Source organism: Mytilus galloprovincialis, chromosome 4 (assembly GCF_965363235.1).
Source record: "Mytilus galloprovincialis chromosome 4, xbMytGall1.hap1.1, whole genome shotgun sequence".
Taxonomy (NCBI): domain Eukaryota; kingdom Metazoa; phylum Mollusca; class Bivalvia; order Mytilida; family Mytilidae; genus Mytilus; species Mytilus galloprovincialis.
In genome coordinates this window covers 31059629-31076262 of record NC_134841.1, presented here as the reverse complement: position 1 = coordinate 31076262, position 16634 = coordinate 31059629, and the positions used below count along the sequence as shown (strand labels likewise).

The 16634-nt window shown below is 30.9% G+C and overlaps 1 protein-coding gene across 6 annotated transcripts in view; it reads left to right on the top strand.

The window, feature by feature from the left end:
• LOC143071873 (ceramide glucosyltransferase-B-like) overlaps nucleotides 1–16634 on the top strand; it is a 37482-nt gene that overhangs the window by 4197 nt on the left and 16651 nt on the right. Inside the window, exons 1-3 of one of the 6 annotated variants that reach the window (XM_076246505.1) lie at nucleotides 5305–5401; nucleotides 10878–11104; nucleotides 15649–15848. In XM_076246505.1, the coding sequence (XP_076102620.1) occupies nucleotides 11041–11104; nucleotides 15649–15848 (264 nt within the window). In that variant the 5' untranslated portion in view covers nucleotides 5305–5401; nucleotides 10878–11040. Of the gene's footprint in view, nucleotides 1–5304; nucleotides 5402–7228; nucleotides 7306–7556; nucleotides 7733–7802; nucleotides 7826–10877; nucleotides 11105–15648; nucleotides 15849–16634 lie in introns of those variants that run through there. The other 5 variants (XM_076246506.1, XM_076246509.1, XM_076246503.1 and 2 more) reach the window with 5 other exon arrangements.

The following is a 16634-nucleotide window of genomic DNA, read 5'->3' as shown; positions in this document are numbered from 1 at the left end:
TCTTGGTTTTCGCACTATAACTTTAGTTTAAGTAAATGAAAATCTATGAAATTTTGACACAAGGTTTATGACCACAAAAGGAAGGTTGGGATTGATTTTGGGAGTTTTGGTTCCAACAGTTTAGGAATTAAGGGCCAAAAAAGGGCCCAAATAAGCATTTTTCTTGGTTTTCGCACAATAACTTTAGTATTAGTAAATAGAAATCAATGAAATTTAAACACAAGGTTTATGACCATAAAAGGAAGGTTGGGATTGATTTTGGGAGTTTTGGTCCCAACAGTTTAGGAATAAGGGGCCCAAAGGGTCCAAAATTAAACTTTGTTTGATTTCATCAAAAATTGAATAATTGGGGTTCTTTGATATGCCGAATCTAACTGTGTATGTAGATTCTTAATTTTTAGTCCCGTTTACAAATTGGTCTACATTAAGGTCCAAAGGGTCCAAAATTAAACTTTATTTGATTTTGACAAAAATTGAATCTTTGGGGTTCTTTGATATGCTGAATCTAAAAATGTACTTTATAGATTTTTGATTATTGGCCCAGTTTTCAAGTTGGTCCAAATCGGGGTCCAAAATTAATCTTTGTTTGATTTCATCAAAAATTGAATAATTGGGTTTCTTTGATATGCTGAATCTAAGCATGTACTTAGATTTTTTATTATGGGCCCAGTTTTCAAGTTGGTCCAAATCAGGATCCAAAATTATTATATTAAGTATTGTGCAATAGCAAGAAATTTTCAATTGCAGAGTATTCAGCAATAGCAAGAAATCTTCAATTGCACAGTATTGTGCAATAACAAGAAATTTTCAATTACACAGTATTGAGCAATAGCAAGAAATCTTCAATAGCACAGTATGGTGCAATAGCAAATATTTTCAATTGCACAGTATTGCGCAATAGCAAGAAATATCTAATTGCACAATATTGTGCAATAGCAAGAAATTTTCAATTGATTGGAGTTATCTTTCTTTGTCCAGAATAGTAGTTGAATCAACTTAAATCATTGTTTTATACAATATACAATGTATATTTTTACTTTTACTACCAACTGATAAATTAAAACAATCTTTACCATTCAGTGATAACAAGCACTTTTTTTACATTTTAATATTTTATGATGTATTTAAATGAGTAGTTATTGCTATTTCTTCAAACATTTTTTTGAGAGGATTAATATTCAACAGCATAGTGAATTGCTCAAAGGCAAAACAAACATTTTTTAAAGTTCATTAGACCACATTCATTCTGTGTCAGAAAACTATGCTGTGTCAACTATTTAAAATCACAGTCCAAATTTAGAGCTGAATCAAGCTTGAAAGTTGTGTCCATACTTGCCCCAACCGTTCAGGGTTCAACCTCTGCGGTCGTATAAAGCTGCGCCCTGCGGAGCATCTGGTAATTTTTTTTTATTTCTCAGAACTCTTGTGCATTACTTCTTTTTATTATGCATACGAATAAGAATAAATGTTATTTTGTCTTTTTTAATTGCACTTTTTAAAACAATAAAATCGGCAAAGGATCTGCAAATAGGTTCCAATACATGTAGATTTACGTGGGAAGTATATTGTAACAGCCATTATTATGCATATCTCTGAGTCTGCGCTAAGTATATTTTATTGAGAATTTTATCACAGTGTTGTTTACAAAGCTAAAGAAAACGTCATATTAGAATTAACTAAAAGTCCCACAGGGGCCATTTACTATCAACAATTATGATGAAATACATACTGTAAATTCAGAAATTATTGCGTGCTTTTTTTATTGCGATTTTGTAATTTTAGACTAGAATGAGATTTTATTTTTTGCGATATTGAGAAAAATCCTGTTTGATTCATATAAAAAATTTCAAAATGCGAGTTTAAATTATTACAATTATAACCCTGTCGCATTTTTTTCAATAATAAAAACCTCGCAATAATTTCTGAATTTACAGTACACAATATAAACAACAAACATGATACATCATGATCAATCCAATTGATATCAATAAATATTTTATCAGTGATAATTTCCTGCAGTTAAGTGTCCTGAAGAACCTTTGGTGATACAACCTATCAGTTTAAGTGTTGTCAATTTGGTATCTCCATTGACCAGGCTCAATATAGATTTTTATCTTGTTAATAGTCACAATTAGCAGTCAGAGCTCAGACATAAATAAGTCTGAATCTGCTTTTGACTCATAGAGGTCTAAATTTGTAAGTTTTAGGATTAGTCTCCCTTTAATGCAAGACAAAATACGACTTACATAAGTCAAATGTTGTTAAGCAAGAAATAATTGACCAGAATCAAAAAGTTGCAAATATCGACTCCTACAAGTCGATAAGTGATCAAAATTGGTTAACTTCAAGACCCACGCATATTGATAAGGAGGTCATGCATCTAAATCAAATAATGACAACATTGAAAGACAATGCTTTGTCTTCTAAAGAAAAATATGAATGAGAGTCTAAAAAATCGGAGATAATGTTAATTAACCTTACAATGCAACCACCTGGAACTACACTTAATGAGGAAAAACATCTGTGTTTAGCAAGGATGTTCAATTAGACAATTACATATAGATAGCTCAAGTCCTTGTGAACTCTCAGACAGGTTTTTGCTGTCATAGGTTGTGTAGTTTGGCCACCAAGTGAAATTAAGTTTTTTCATCAACATAAATAGACCTAAACAAGTCTGTCATTTTATGACTTAGATAAGTCTAAAATTGAAAACTCATTTTATGATAAATACATGTTTTGACTTCTTTAAGTCAAAAACAAAAATAGACTTGTTTATGTCTGAGCTCTGACTGATTAGTATGTGATTTTAACAATGAACTGAAAAAATGACTAGCACTGTAGGTGTATATCAAGGGTATTTGGGATAAGGAAAAACCAGATGAAGGTGCAATTTAGAAAATTAGGGGTTGAAAGGATATCCATACCCAGAAATAGTGAAATTGTACATTTATATACAGTATATTAAAATTTGGTTTTGATCTCATCATTTTTTTTTAAATCTTTATGGAAAGAGATGTTCTCACATTCAAATCATTAAAGGTGACATACCCAGCAATTTTTAAAAGGGGGGTTCCCAACCCAGGAGAAAGGGTGTGTGTGTGTTCAAACCATATGTCCCCATTGTTTGTAAAAAAAAAAGTTGTGTTTCAACCCCCGAACCCCCCAATGCTATTCCATTTATGCTGCTATTTTTGAAAAATCTAATTGTTACATGATTGTTCTGTCTCCAAAACTCACATATTAAGATTTTTCACAAAGTAAAACTGGTCCAAACATTTTCAACACAAAAGACATTGTTCACACTTAGACAATTAGATCAATTTTGACTAGATATAATTGGTTCACTTTAGATCTAATAAACATGTTGAAGTCCAAATGTGAATGCTTTTAATAGGGCTAAACTGAAACAAGCTACACTGCTGTGTGTTGTCTTAGTCTGTCTTTCAGATAACAGTTACATAATTCTACATATTTCAAATTGATTTTACAAGTCTAAAAAGATTGTCTTTGAAGTTCAATTGATTAAATGTATTTTATATCCATTGAAACTAAGCTACTATGTAAAATGGACCAAAAATTGTTTACTTAGTTGACAAAGAAAAATCTGTTTATAGTATGTATGTTATAAAGATCACAGGTGTATCATATATACAGTAGAGCAGAACTAGTATGATATGAAAGTAAGGAGATGTGGTATGATTGCCAACAAGACAAGAATCCATCACAGACTGAGACAACCATCCACCGAGACCAATTGCAAATGAACAAAATTTCAATGAATAGAAATCTCCGTGCAGCATTTAACAAAGAGCAGAACTCAAACTTTATACTACATCATATTAATGCTATAAAAGACCCCTGCATGAACAAATTTGTAAGGGTTTCGTGGAACCCAGTGTCTCCCCGTGTTTTGCTGGTATTGCTGTTGAATAGGTCAGGTCACCATATTAAAATAGAGCTAAAAAGATTAGGTTACTATATTAGAGTTAACAGATACCATCAAAAGTTGTGAAGTCACCATGTTAGAGTTGAACAGGTAAGGTTACCATGTAAGAGTTGAAACATTAAGGCCACCCTATTAGAGTTCTCAGATACCATATGAAATTGTTAGGGTTGAAATTAGGGTTGAAATGGTAAGGTCAAAGTCATTGTATTAGAGTAAACAAATACTTCATGAAATGAAAATTATATACTAGCTGTATCTTTTGAGTTGAGGTCACCATATTAGAGTTTACTGTAATCAAATTTAAGGTTTGCCTCCAAATCATCTGCAAATTTCAATGGGATAATAAGGTTTTAAGTATTAATTTAAATGTTGACAAGAGCAATGATATCATCCCTTTCCAAAACATGTCACTGTTTTTTTTTATTATTCAGAAATGCCACAGGCTTTGAGTGAGAATTAATATTTAATTCCCTGGATCATTCTACATGTTTAGATTAAGTATAAATTTATTTTATCAGAAATTATCAGATATATAGCTATTGTAAAGATTTTGTTTTCTTTGGAATTAGGATGGGTATTCAACTATAAAGTTTGAAATTGAAATGTTTCAATATATTGTTAGCTGAAATGAAATGATATTTTTTTTATTTTAAAACGTAAATATTTTGAGATTAAATTTGCTCTTTTGTTTTTTTAGCTGTTTTGAATATTCTATTTCAATGCAATTTTTAATTTAATTTAATTTAAATAATTATTATATCTGATCTTCAAAGTGAATTTGGAGTGAAATGTATTAGTCTCCCTCTCTTGTTATATTAGTATTCTCTGGATATGTATAAGCTGTATATTGACTTTTAGTCTGCAAATTATTGCTTCTCTAATTAATGATTCAAGATTCACATAAAAACACCTGTAAACATGCTAATCAATACCAAGTGATAGTTTACAATACAGTATATATATATATATATATATATATATATATATCTATACCAAGATATTTTCTTAAGATTCTTAATCCCTTCCCTAATCCCTTAATTTTCTTTTAAATATTCATGACTGTTCATTAATTTTCAACAAAGATCTCTGAATTTTAAAGATGATTTTAGATTAATATATATACATGAAGTTATCATTAGCATTGATAATATATATAATGGTATTTTGTACAGGTGTAAACAGGTGAGTTGTAACCTTTCATATATAACTTACTATTACTCGTAAATTTTAAACATATTACTAGTAATCATATTTCATTGAAAAGGTTGTATGAATGTGATCACATGACACTATGAAATTCTCACTATAGAAATTAACCTAATACCAACAAAGGTATAGCCATTCAAAGGAATACGCAGGTAAATTCCAGGTCAGAAAGAGGGATAAGCCACAAGTGTTTTAATATATATATAAATCATAATTCCTTATTTTTATGGATGTATAAACTGTGATACAGTAAGTTGTTAATTTGTGTACACTGTGTTTACAACAGCATTTTAAATGATATAGTTAATTGGTAGATAATTGAAATAGACCAGGGTAGGAATTTGTTGCTTTTGTAGAAACTGGTTTTTAGATTAGTTGATTTTTGAACAAATTTGAATAAAGTTATTTATCAGTATAATTCTAAGTAATTTGTTCAGATTTATGAAAAGGACAGCTGGTGGTTTTCTAGTATCTAGTAAATATAGTTGTTAGTTGTTGGTGTTTATCTCTTTATACAGTTGTTTTGAATTTCAAATATTGAGTGTGTGGGGGAGGGGGAGGGATCATTATACAATGTTTTAAATTTTCAATATTGTTTGGAAGGGGTTTAAAATTAAGATATTAAAGGTTCATATATTTGTGGAAAATGAATTATAATGCTAGTTTGAATGTAAGATGAATTTGTTTCACAACCTATTGAGTATGTAGCTGGGTCTTAGAAATCCTCTTTTCTGCAATTTATTTAACATGACTGGTTTTAATGTACTTACAAAATGTAGACACCTTAGTAAATGTGTTCAAAAGCTTGGCTTGGTCACAATTGGTCACAATTCACAAACCATGTAAACATAAATGTACAACATCAATTTGAAGCAGCAATTGAAAATTTAGTGCAGTTTCAAACCTAAATTGTGACATTTTTATATTTGTCAAGAGAAAGAATACCCTTTGTTTGAAACAGCAACAAAAAAAGTTTTATTTGTTTTTATAAATTATGGAAACATATTTTGCCTTACTTAAAGTCCCCAAACAGGGTATGAAAACCTTGTACAACAATGTGTCACCTTTTAAGTGCTATTTTTAGTGTTTGATAAAATATAACTAAAAATACATTATTATTGATAACTACTATATTTATAGGAAGTTATATCTTTATAATCAAAATCAATTTCAAATTTCGTAAATGAATTCATGCCCTACGTCACATACTTTCTGTTTTTTTATTTATTTATTGATAACTACTATATTTATAGGATAATCAAAAATCAATTTTAAATTTCACCTTCATGTACCTGTGTTATTGTAAAATCGTAAATGAATTCATGCCTTACGTCACATACTTTCAGTTTTATATGACACATTTAACTATACATAATAACGATAATATTTACTGTAGTAGCTGACTGTTTACCTGTGGTTATTACACCTTTATGTATATTTTACAATCTCTTTTGTTTTTATTCATTGGCCACATTATAAATTATTGGCTATAGATAAACGGAGCATTTATAGTCATAAGAACATTTACTCCGTAAATTCTTTTGTTTGGAAAATCAATTGAAACATTATTATATCAAAAATTTTGAAATGCCATCTGATCAGCCTAAAATATCTCAAGCTCTGGATAATTTGAATGGAGTTGTTATTTTTGTTTAGCCTCTTTGACACCTTAATCTTGTCATTCCAAGGTTGGTAGAAATTAGTTTGTTACCTAGGATAAGCCATATTGTGGGAAAAAAACAATATCATTTATTTTTAGACAACTCTCAAAGATTTGAAATATACCTAGAAGTTATGATAAAATAGAACTCTGGGTGCTGGATTTTCCTCGCTGCCTTGATTAGACCCAATTGTGGCCTTCAGCTGTTTTCTGTATTTGAACAGAAAGTATGTTTTTGGTCTTGTGGAGAGTTGTCTCATTGGTAATCATACCATATCTTCCTTTTATATTTATTTTAAATTCTGGCCACCTTACTAATAGGATCACCCAATCTTATTTAACCACAGGGTATGATTCATATTTGTATAATACTGATTAAAGAATTATATAAACAAATGTATACTCTCTCTTGGATTTTAAATCATATATAGAAGAGTGTTTTAAAAAAAGGAGTTTGTTAAGAATTTTCTCATTTTCCTACACTTAGATCACAGTAAGTACACAAAATGAAGTATGTTAGAAAACACAAGTGTTAAAGATTATGTGACAGACATGTTCTTGCTTGTAATTACATAATTTAAAAGAAAACACAGAAATTACCTTAATTTAATTAAAATGTTAGCAGAAAGCTGTTAGCTAGTAAGTAAGTTTGTTTACTGGTGAGATTTAATTGGCTCAATGAGATAACGAGATAAGTTCAATCTACCTGGGAATGTCACACATCAATTGTTTACCAATAATACAGGTATCAATAAGCATTGGAATACAATTTAAATATCAAATATGTTGATCAGAAACATATTGTGTATATACACGATATTGATTGATTCAGTCTGATAGATTGGAAGTTGACTTTGAGTCAGCACTAAGTTAAGAATTGTTTTGAAACTTCATGCGGATATTAGTCAATTCCCGTTCAGGTAAGTGTGACAAATATCTCTGTTGATAACAGTGCCATAGTTCTGTTTATAATATTATGTATATGCAGACTTGATATGTAAAATGAAAAGCAGGTATGAATTTCTAAAAGAATTAGAAGGAAGTAAAAAATTGTTCCATTTAATATACATTACAAAATATGTTCCATTTAATATACATTGCCAATTTTGTGCTTTGGCAATCTAATTGACTAAAACTAGAATTTGATATTAGGAATTTTATGTCTCGCTTGACTTACTGTCCTGTCATGGTCACATATGTGTTTTGACAGGAGTATTAGGGGCACATTTTTGACCTTAAACAAACAACCAATTTGAAACCTAAATTGATATATATGTAATTATACAATATTTTTTCCAACTGGTGTGTGATGTAACTATGTGTGTTAAACTTTTGAGAATAATACCATAATATACTTGTATTTAGTAAAGGTAATCCTTTAATGTTGACCTTGAGATATGTTTTTATTTGTAATATTAGTTGCTGTGACTTATTGACATATACATGGACCTTACACCATTTATTCATATTTATAAATAACAGGTTTAGGCATTCTGTATTCAGCCAATATTAGATTTTTTAAAGATAAACCGCCTTGAGATTATATACATTTTGATTAAAAAAAAAGATTCCATTTAAAGCATCCATTCATAAAATGTTTACTCCTCCATAATACCTTTGACAATGAATATTAGCTGTGTCATGTCCTAATAAATATATAATTAATCTTAGGCATATTACTGATACCAAGCTAGCTTCTCTTTGTTTCATGTTTTCAGTGGTGCTTCATTCATATAAACAGTTATTTTATTTGATAGCTTTATAAGAATATACTTTTATGTTGAATCTATAAAGAAATGCACATTTGCTTAAATAATTTGTAGTTTGCATTTTCCAAAAAGAGTCAAATGAACACAAATATCTCACTCATAAATAATCCGGACTCATGGAATTATTGCTTGCACTGTAAATATTTATATACAAAAGAAGATGTGATATGAATGCCAATGAGACAACTCTCCATAAGAGACCTAATGACAAAGAAATTAACTATTTTAGGTCACCATAAGGCTTTCAACTATGAGCAAAGCCTATTCTGCATAGTATGCTCTATAAGGACCCAAAATGACAAATGGAAAACAAATCAAACGAGAAAACTAGCAGCCTACAATGTAGACCTGTATTCTCGTCAGTCTATTGAATATTCTATATATCGGCTGGTTTTTGTTTTGCTTAAAGCAGATGAGACAGCTTTGCATCATAAATAAACCATTATACATCTTTCATTTTTGTCCTTCTGGCTATAGAAGACTACCATGCTGGTATAATATTACAATTAGTCAATATGAATGACAGATGTTTCAGCAATGAATATACTTTTGATAATGATTAGGGGACGACCATTTGATATTATGGGGGGGGGGGGGGGGGGAGGGGGCCAGGAGGATTTGTTTTTGATCGGTTATTTATTTTTGTAAACTAAGAGGACAGATTATTCATTTTCTGCACTATTGCAGCAAGATTTTTCATTTTCATCAAAGCAAGGGACTGATTATTCATTTTCACAACTATATTTTTGATATTCGAAAACATACAATTTTTAAATGATTTTTTTATTATAAATAATACATATAAAAATTTTTTTGCCTCGCTATAGTATAGTCAAGTCATTATGTACCATTTAATTACTTAAAATAAATGGTTCAGAAAAGATTAACCACCCCCTTCTGCAGAAATGAATCTTTTAAATTCCCAACTGCATATACATGTATTGCATACATACATAGTATTAAAGTTTAGTTATAACTAGGCACTTTTAAATGTATTGACAAACATACTACGGCGAGCGGAGCGAGGCAAAATTTTTTTTGAAGGGTTTTGAGCCACCGAAGGCCCAAGAAGCTATAGAACAAATGATGCAAAATCATGCTTTCTGGGTGTTCCGAAGACCCTTTCATAATCTGAAAATGAAGTTTTGTTTTAATAATTTTTTGACAATATTTTGAAAAAAAAGCAAAATGTATAAATTCAGTGTAAGACTGAAGTTTCTAGGGACGACATCAAAAGACCAATGTGCATGATAAAGCAAAAATGGAATTCACATAGTTAAGTCTGGGGCTGCTGTTTTTTTTTTAAACTCATGATCAACTTTATAACAAAATTACTAGATTACAAAAAGAATGCAACACTAACAGAATACAGAAGGGCAATCAATGAACAAAAGACAAATAAATAAGAAACATTGATCCTGAAAAATCAGGGCTATAAGTCTGAGGGAAAACAGAACTTTCTTCTTGCAAGGCCGTGAACACAATTTGATATGGAGACAAGCATTTGGTTTTGAAATTTCCTACATGTAGTTACGGCCCTGTTGAGGTAAGGTTTCCTGAGACAATATACCTCAAGTAAAATGAAACCAATTTTCAGACATTTCAAGTATATTTTAATAATATTTATACTTTTGTTATTAAAAAATTTGGGAAGTGTTTCATGATTTTTTTGAGGAAAAAAGATGAATTTATGAAGAATCTGGTTCCATCTCATACTTTCGATTAGACCTGCTGAGTTATTTATTTTCTATACATTGCAAGTCAGGTAATTTATTTTCAAACTACCACAGAACAAACCATTTATTTTTGTGATTATCAAGGCTGAGTTATTTATTTTCAAAATCCTCCTGTCAAAGATAATAGTTGAGAATACATGAATTAAGGAAGAAAACATTGCATGTTATGATTTGTAATTCAACTATAGAAAGCCTAAGTATACAAGTGTCATGTCACAAAGTCTTTACATTAGAATATAAGAAGTGAGTATTGTCTGCTGTTGTGTTCACATCGTATTTACAACAATTATGACTGCAAAGAATATTTCTTTCGATTTACAAAAATGGTTATTTTAGACTTAATACTTTTTCGTCGGACTGTGAATGTACTTCTCCCCTTATTGATAAGAAGTTTAATAATGCAGAAGGTAGTACAACAAAACTTAAATCTCTGTTTGATATACTAGAGACTTCAAAGCCAGGCCTTAACTGGTAGAACCCAGTACTTATAAGAAGAATAGGATTACTTTGCATATTTTCATCCTTTTATGAGCTAATTCGATGTACTTTTTATATTTCAGATATAACTGAACTATAAAGAGTGTTGAGATTACAACCATAGTACAAGGTGATATATGTATGTGATACTTCACCTAGGACTAGAACACAGAAGAACTGCAACCAAATTCAAATTATTTCTCATTGTATCAGCTACCCTGAAGTCATTACAAAGTGTGTCATGGAATGATAGCTTATAAGGACAACAGTGAAAAGGTTTCAGGAGGTACTAAGTCGTTTAGTAGTAAAGGTAACGTATAACCTTATCTACTGTACAACCTGCATGACATTATATAACCATTTCAAATATTCCATTTGCAATGTTTGAAGATTTTGCAATGATTGAAAAAAACCTCAAAGCTTTTCCTAACCGAACTAAACACGATCTTGCATAAAAACACTTGTTAGTATAATCCCTTCCTTCTATAGCTCACCCATTGAGTATGGAAGACTTTTTACTTCCCATTCCTTCTTTCATATTGTTTTACATTGAATGTTTGCTACTGATTATGAACAACAATCAAGCAGTTGCCAACTGGTTTTATTGAAACCCTTTTTGACAATCATAAAACTGGCACAATTAAGTATAGCATTTGCTTCTGTAGACATTTATCATCAGTACTAGATAAAGTGGTAGAATCTGCCTCTCTGATGAATGTTCAACAATATGTAGGCAAACTTTGCTGTTAGTCTCTTGCAAGGCTGTAACTACCATTGAGGCAAGTGAGGCAATTGCCTCACTAAAATTTCGACACTGATTTTTAAATTATTTTTTTATACATATATATATATATATAATAGTCATTTGTTGCTAATTTAAAATTTAAAATTATTCCTTCTGGATATAACTCAGCATCTCAACGGGTGATGTTTCTCGATAACTTTAACCTAGTAAGGATAATCATCATGGATCTCTGGTTAAAAATAGGCTCTTGTCGAAACAGGAAAAGCGAGACTGAAGTTAAATAAAATTGAGAATGGAAATTGGGACTTTGCCAAAGAGACAACAACCCGACCATAGAGCAGACAACAGCAGAAGGAATTATTCTAGTAAACTTATTTTTTGTGAACAGAGTCTGAGTATTGAATATAACTTCATTAGAACTAATCCAAAACGATAAGTAGTCTGACAAATCAAGTGCTGTGCATCGCGAGGGAACAGTCCTGTCTGCGTATTCACCAACTTTAATCTTTCTCTTTACAGATAAATAATATAAATAATATGAAACATGCATGGATTAGATTTTATCAATGTTTCTTTAACCTTAAGAATTGAAAGAACATCCCATATTCCAATTTGGCATTATTGAGGAATGGTAGGACCTTCAAAACAGGATTTTGTTTTTACTATTCGGGACTAGTCTACGGAATTTCGTGTCTTTATATTCAAGGTTTTGGAATTGGACACTCCCAACCCCTAACCCCTAAATTTATATATTCTGGAACTAAAATACCACTGACTATTTCCAGTAATAATTTGAAATTACGGACTTACATGTAAACGTCAAAAACTCCATTCCAATTCCCCTGTACCCATATCATATATACTTACTCTAGATTGAATCATATACATGTATCTTATCTTATTCTATCCCTAGTGGCGAAAACTACTGTCCAATCCCCTTGTACCCATAGCATACTAGTAAACTAACTCTAGATACAATCATATATATGTATCTTATCTCATTTTATCCCTAGTTTGTTTACTCTTTGTCAGCATAAAAGCGAGTGAAAAATTTGTAACTGCGACTGTATGATGATGATTACAAGAAAGCTTAATTCCCTTTTGCAAACAAAACTGCTACTACGGAATTGCCGATGGAGATGATATCGGAAGAAGACATTGATCATTGTGTTGATGATAATGTGCTACCTCTAGAAACACAGACTGCCCTGAAACGACTGAAAACTTGGAAAAGAGCATGCATGAGTAGCGAGAGATTGCACTGTCTTGCTATGGTCCATGTTCATCACGATAAGGATGTCAGCAGACCAAATATTCTGAAACAATTTGAATGAACCTGCCATAGAAAAATTTGGCAAACTCTACTGAATCAAATTGATATTTGGATGTTCTTACATAAATGTATAAATTTAAATAAAGTTGTTAAAAATTTGGTGAAAGTAAAAGTCCTAAAACATGAAAAAATATAAAAATGTTCAAATTCAAAACATTATCAAACTCTCTGGAAATGCCTAGAATGCTGGATTTTGCACCATTTCATTTCATATCCTCCAAAAAAAGGCTCAATTATTTTGCCTCACTAAAATAATAAGCCTAGTTACGGTCTTGCTCTTGTGGAGTGTTGTCTCATTGGCAATCATACCACATCTTCTTTTTTATATTTGACATTCTTTTCTCGTGATCTACAAAAAAAAAATTGAAATTTTCCTGTGCAATGTGATAAGCATGGCCCCACGCACTTTGTTAAGAGGATAGTAGAAATGACAAATTGATTAAATGAAAGAATTTTCTTTTCTTTCTATGAAATATGAGCATCCCAAAATTATCCTGACCAGATATTTACGTGCAGATAATCTGACCCAAATAAAAATGTGGAAATAGAGTATGAAGTATAACCAGTGTTTTCTTTGTTCACGTCATTAAATCCATCATTAAATCCGTCGTTAAATCATACATATCTGATATCAAGCATCCCACATAAGTCTGTATATACGAACCATGTGTACCTTCTAAACTGGCGTTTTAACTGATACGGTAAATTAATCTATTGTTCCGACTATAAGGGAGTGAAATGTGAAAATTATATCCTAGTGATACCATCATGCACTTCAAAGTATGGACATCATGAAGTTAAAATACAAAAAGATTCTTACTTATATGGCTTTCCCTCATGCCTAGTGAATTTGATAGGAATTTAGATATGTAGTTCATATATGGAAAGATTCTAACCTATGAATTTCCTTCATGCGTAGTGAATTTTATAGGAATTTAGATACAGCACATAAATATCTAAATAAATTTATTATTTATGCAATTACTTTTAGTAGCTTGTATAAAAGAAATAAATTGAAAATTTATGAACTGTACGAAAAAAGGTTGGAAAAATGTACACTTAAACTTGTCAGTATCAAGGGTTGCAATTTGAATGTTAAAATTGAAAATGTCAGCATAGATATTTCATTGATTTTAGTCATGTAATTTGGTTAATATTCATCTTTTCAGAAGCAAATCCTATACAAATAAATATACCATACTGTGCTATACAATTTAACAGTTGAAGTTGTGAAATTTTTATTTTAAATGATTAATTTAATCATGTTTATAGTACACCTGAACTCATAAGCGACAAGGGATGAATTAGTTTAAGTGCAAATATTGAAAAATGTCAGCATAAATATTTCATTGATTTAAATCATGTAAATTTGGTTAATATTTATCCTTTTTCCAGCAGTTCCTTTACAAATAGATAAAACATACTGTGCTGTACAATTTTACAGTTGAAGTTGTGAAAGTTTTGTTTTGAAATTTATTTTTCAAATTTTCATAAAATTTGTTTTGTAATGTTTCTAAAATCATTCTTAATGCAAACATTTAGAAATAAATCAATTACGTTTGAATCAATATTTCATATGTATACTGCATGATATGTTGTGGTATAAATTAGCTGAATTTCAAATAATAAAGTAAACTTTCCCTTATATAAATATATATGTGTTTGCGCTTATAATACTGAGTAAGACTCAAACATGCTTATGCTGTAATGGTGGTATTTACCATTAAAAATATGTATATCAGATCATTAAGGAATGCCTGTACCTGTTTATTGATTTTGGAATATTGTGTCTTTGTTATATGACATAAATATCCATGGAAATCCTGTATGTAGCATATAATGAAATGAAACTATGAGAGAGGATCAAATATCTATAGATTAATTTTAATGTGTTAATAATCTTTTAATCGCTTTAAGTTATATGAAATCTTCTGGATTGCGTCGACAAATCTGTATCCATTCCATAGGTTTTTTTATATTCTACTAAATTGATGGTTTTTTATATCCTGTGGAATAGGGAACGTATGATGGTATATCAATGTCCGTCTGTCTGTCCTTTTGTCTGTCAGTACATATGTCATTTTACTTTAACACAACATTATAATTGACTACAGAAAGCTACATTTTTCTATTTTTATGCCCCACTAAGGGATATTATGTTTTTTAATCTGTGTGTCTGTTAGTCCGTTTGTCCAATTATCTGTGTTAGTCTGTTAGTCCGTTTGTCCAATTATCTGTGTTAGTCTGTTAGTCCGTTTGTCCAATTATCTGTGTTAGTCTGTTAGTCCGTTTGTCCTGCTTTTACATGTAATTGATGGAGATTTCATATTTGGGGAAAAGAATAACTGCAAATTGCTCAGCTAACATGTCACAACTTTACATTCATGCTCATTTTCCCTATTACACCTATTTAAAATGGCTAAGTTGTTAATTGGTTTACTTACATGTAAAAAAAAAAAATGACAGAAAAATAAGTCTAAAAACAGATGCAGCTCTGTTCACCAATGGTTATACATGTCATTGATTAAAATTTCAAATCAGGAAACAAGAATTACCTGCAGATCTTTAAATTACACTCTACAACTTAACATGCATGCTCATTTTCTTAAAATTACGTAATTCATTCTAAGCAGGTTCTAATGTGTAAATCATATTGTATGTATGTAAAAATTGGCAGGAGAGGAGTTCTGAAAAGAGATGTAATTCTGTTTTGTCTAAGCAGTTATAAGTATTAAGTTATTAAGTTGAGTTTATAATTGTTGATTTTTCTTTTCAGTGATGTCTGTATTGTTATTCCAGTGTATAGGAGTACCTACTGTAACTCTGATATTTGCCTGGTTGTGTATGTACTTTGGACTTTCTGATACCTATAGTTACTTCCCTGAGGTAGCTACAAAGAAATTGTATGATATAGACAGCAACATTGGTATACAGTCACAGTTCTGGAGTATAGCTAATGTTTCTCGTTTCTCTGCTGTAAGTTACTGTAAACCAACTTATTTTCATGTATACTTTTTATGACCCATTTATGGGCATTATGTTTTTTGGTCTGTGTGTCTGTCCATCCATCTGTCCCACTTCAGGTTAAAGTTTTTGGTCAAGGTAGTTTTTGATGAAGTTGAAGTCCAATCAACTTGAAACTTAATACACATGTTCACTATGTCTATGATATGATCTTTCTAATTTTAATGCCAAATTAGAGTTTTGACAACAATTTCACAGTCCACTGAACATAGAAAATAATAGTGCGAGTGGGGCATCAGTGTACTATGGACACATTCTTGTTAAACATGCTCATAGGCGGATCCAGGGGGAGGGGGTGTCCTTGGGGGCCCAGGCCCCCCTTTTGTGGGAAAAATTTGGTTGATTATATAGAGAATCACTGAAGCATGACTGGAGCGATCCCCCCCCCTTAGGTCAGTCAGTGGTCCCCTTATGAAAAGTTCTGGATCCGCCACTGATGCTAAATCCTTTCTAGTCTACTTCACAGCCATTTATTTTCCTGATTTCTTCACATTCTCATTCATTATGTAAGGTCAAAGTTTGACAGGTTTGAGACAATTTATACGTATTCGCAATATTTTTCTCCCTTTAAACAGACAAAATAAAAAGAGTAAGACTCTTTTTGTCGAGCCTGCAACTTTTGTTGCAGAAAGCTCGACATAGGGATAGTGATCCGGCGGCGGCGGTGTTAGCTAACTTCTTAAAAGCTTTATATTTTAGAAAGTGGAAGACCTGGATGCTTCATACTTTGTATATAGA